A 3,216-nucleotide genomic window follows, 5' to 3' on the forward strand; every position below is an offset into this window, starting at 1 on the left:
CTGAGATTCTCTTTCCAGGAGCACACACACAGGACAGTTGTCCTTCCTGTGCTCATTTTAGACAAAGTAGTTGCCAGTCCCCACTTCCAAATCTAGAAGCCAGACTGTACAATCCAAATCCATCACAGAGCAAACTAGTGAATTTTTTAAAGGTGGGCAAGAAGTGTGGGGTAGGGGAAATGAGTTGGAATTGAAGATTTAAAAAAACTTTTTGTTCCAGTCTGACACTCTATGATTATAGGATATGAAGGGTGTTTGTAGCTAGTCTGTTTTGCATTTGTTTTAGAAAAGAAAGAAAGTAGCTGTTGTTCCTAAGAATTTCAAGGACAGTCGCTTGATGACATCAATAGAGTTCAAACAGCAGTGATGGAGTTGTAAACATAAAACTACCGGGACCGCTCATTAGAGGCTCGTCCTGAAGTAGGGATGAGCCAAAATTGCCTCAGCAGTCCCTGAGTTTGACCTCAGCGCACATTTAATGAACAACCTACGGTATGAGGTTTTTCTATTTGGGCAACTACTGTTTTCAGTTCTCTGGGTCCTTTCTAGCTCTCATGACAGCTCCTTGTGTCTTCTCAGCTGATATTTGGAGGAGCCCACACCACAGTTGGCATCAAAGAGCTAAATACAACACTGGCTGGGCAGGGGCAGCCAGGAGGAAGGATGCTGACAGACCCTGAAGGAGGAGAAGATGCACCATCAGCTGGGGCTCCATCAGGAAGAGGGCAGTCCCTCTGAAGGCATGGGTCCTTCCCATCACTGAAACATGAGAGAGAGAGCACCCAGAGAACTTGGCAGGGAGAGAAACTGGCAGAGTTTCTGAACCCGGAAAATGAAAGGGGAGCCCTTCCCTGGGTAATGAGTAGCCTGGGCAAGCAGCATGCTTCAAAAAATATTGGAAAAATCAGCTCTTTCTAGTGATGTGGTAGAGTGATGTCACTTAGTAGAACTTGAAACAAGAGCAAAAGAAGAAGCAATGACGTAGGAAATCTTATGCGATCATCTAAGATCTGATGCTCAAAAGATACTGTGGGACGTGGAGCAGAGAAGGAACAGAAGCTCTTTCAAGGCACTTATCATAGCTGTAACTAGTAATTAACCATGTGATTGGCTTTTAAAAAATATTTATTTATTAATTTGTCTCTTCTGGGTCTCAGTTGCCACATAGGGAATCTTCGTTGCAGTATGTGGGACCTAGTCCCCTGACCAGGGATTAAATTCAGGCTCTCTGCATTGGGAGTACAGAGTCTTAACCACTAGACCACCAGGGAATGCCTATGTGGTTTGCTTTTAAACCTACCATCCTTCTACTAGAATTTAAGCCTAGTAAAGGCAGGGCCCTTATGCACCTTATTTACCTTCTCACAGCCTTGTGCACTGTAGGTACTTACTAAATACATTATGGAAGAAGGAAGGAGAAAATTGTGGGTTAAGATGGAAGAATGATAGCCCCAGTCCTCTAAACTCAGTCATAAATGATTTGGATTGCAATCGTAGAGTGAACTATACAGAAATTTCCTTCCAAACTTCTGTTTTGTCTAGTTTCCAGATGCTCTGACTGCCTGTCTCCCTGGCATATAGCTCTCTCCCACCATGTATGCCACAGCCTGTAATGGATCAAAAGACTCTTCACCCATCTTCTACCTGGTGGGCATCCCCTCTCTACAGGACGTCTTCTTCCTCCCTGTCTTCTTCATCTTCTTGTCCTTCTACCTGCTTATCCTGGTGGGAAATGCCCTGATCTTGGTGGCCGTGGTGATAGAGCCCAGACTCCATAAGCCCATGTACTTCTCCCTGATCAACCTCTCAGCCCTGGATATCCTCCTCACCACATCCACTGTCCCAAAGATGCTATCCCTCCTCTTACCTGGGGATCACTACCTCAGCTTCTCTGCCTGCTTCCTGCAGATGTACCTCTTCCACAGCTTCTCCTGCTCTGAAGCCTTCATCCTGGTGGCCATGGCCTATGACCGCTATGTGGCTATCTGCCGCCCGCTGCATTACCCTGTGCTCATGACCCCGCAGACCAATGCTGCCCTGGCAGCCAGTGCCTGGCTCACCGCCCTCCTTCTGCCCATCCCAGCAGTGGTGCAGACCTCCCACATGGCTTTTGACAGCACTGTTTACATCTACCACTGCTTCTGTGACCACTTAGCTGTGGTCCAGGCCTCCTGCTCTGACACCAGCCCCCAGACCCTCATGGGCTTCTGCATCGCCATGGTGGTGTCCTTCCTGCCCCTTCTCCTGGTGCTTCTCTCCTATGCCCACATCCTGGCCTCAGTGCTTCGCATCGGCTCCCGAGAAGGACGCTCCAAAGCCTTCTCCACCTGCAGCTCCCACCTCCTGGTGGTTGGCACCTACTACTCATCCATTGCCATAGCCTATGTGGCCTACAGGGCTGACCTGCCCCTCGACTTCCACATCGTGGGCAACGTGGTGTTTGCTATTCTCACACCTGTCCTCAACCCTCTCATCTACACGCTGAGGAACAAGGATGTCAAAGCAGCCATCACCAAAATATCATGTCCTCAAGACCTAGGGCATTCTGAGGACCTTTGATCCTTAGATACGGTTAATCCTGCATCCAGGATACCTGTGTGTTAAGAAGAGAGAATGCCATAAAAAATTTTTGAAGGAAAGAATGACTTGTAGCAGGACCAAAAATGCAGGATTGGAGCTTCCCTTTCCAAAATTAATGAAAAGCTAAGTAATGAAATCAATTCTTTTGTGGAAAGAAATAAGAATGTCAGATACAGTATGTAAAGCATCTTCTGAAAAGTATCAATTAGATTTTTTTAACATAATAGGTCTAAAGTAAGAATAAGGACAGCAATGCACACAAAGTAGTTATTAAGACATAGATAGACACGTAGATCAATGAAAAACAGCAGAGAGCCCAGAAACAGACCCTTGACTACATGGGCAATTGATATTTAAATAACACTGTATATCAGTGTATGATAGTATTAGAACTATCAGATATCCACATGTCAAAAGATGAAATTTGTCTCTTACCTCAAACACACAAAAATCAATCTCAACTTAAATAGGAAAGGCGGAACTATACAACTGTGTAGGAGACTATAGTCTTGATCTTGGAGAAGAAAAGTATTTCTTAAGTAAGATATTTAAAACTCTAAATGTAGAGAAAAAAAGCATAAATTTGACTGCTTTAAAATGTAAAATTTCTATTCATCCAAAGGCATCATAAACAGA

General features: G+C 44.9%; 1 protein-coding gene across 1 annotated transcript; it reads left to right on the plus strand.

Annotated features, from left to right (window-relative positions):
* Positions 1-1,593: 1,593 nt before the first annotated feature.
* Positions 1,594-3,009, plus strand: LOC104994112 (olfactory receptor 2AT4-like). The gene has a single exon (XM_010847576.1). It carries the CDS (start codon positions 1,594-1,596, stop codon positions 2,557-2,559), a length of 966 nt encoding a protein of 321 aa, XP_010845878.1. The 3' UTR covers positions 2,560-3,009.
* The last annotated feature ends 207 nt before the right edge of the window (positions 3,010-3,216 follow it).

Source organism: Bison bison, unplaced genomic scaffold, assembly GCF_000754665.1.
Source record: "Bison bison bison isolate TAMUID 2011002044 unplaced genomic scaffold, Bison_UMD1.0 scf7180017864251, whole genome shotgun sequence".
In the NCBI taxonomy this organism is placed as follows: Eukaryota; Metazoa; Chordata; class Mammalia; order Artiodactyla; family Bovidae; genus Bison; species Bison bison.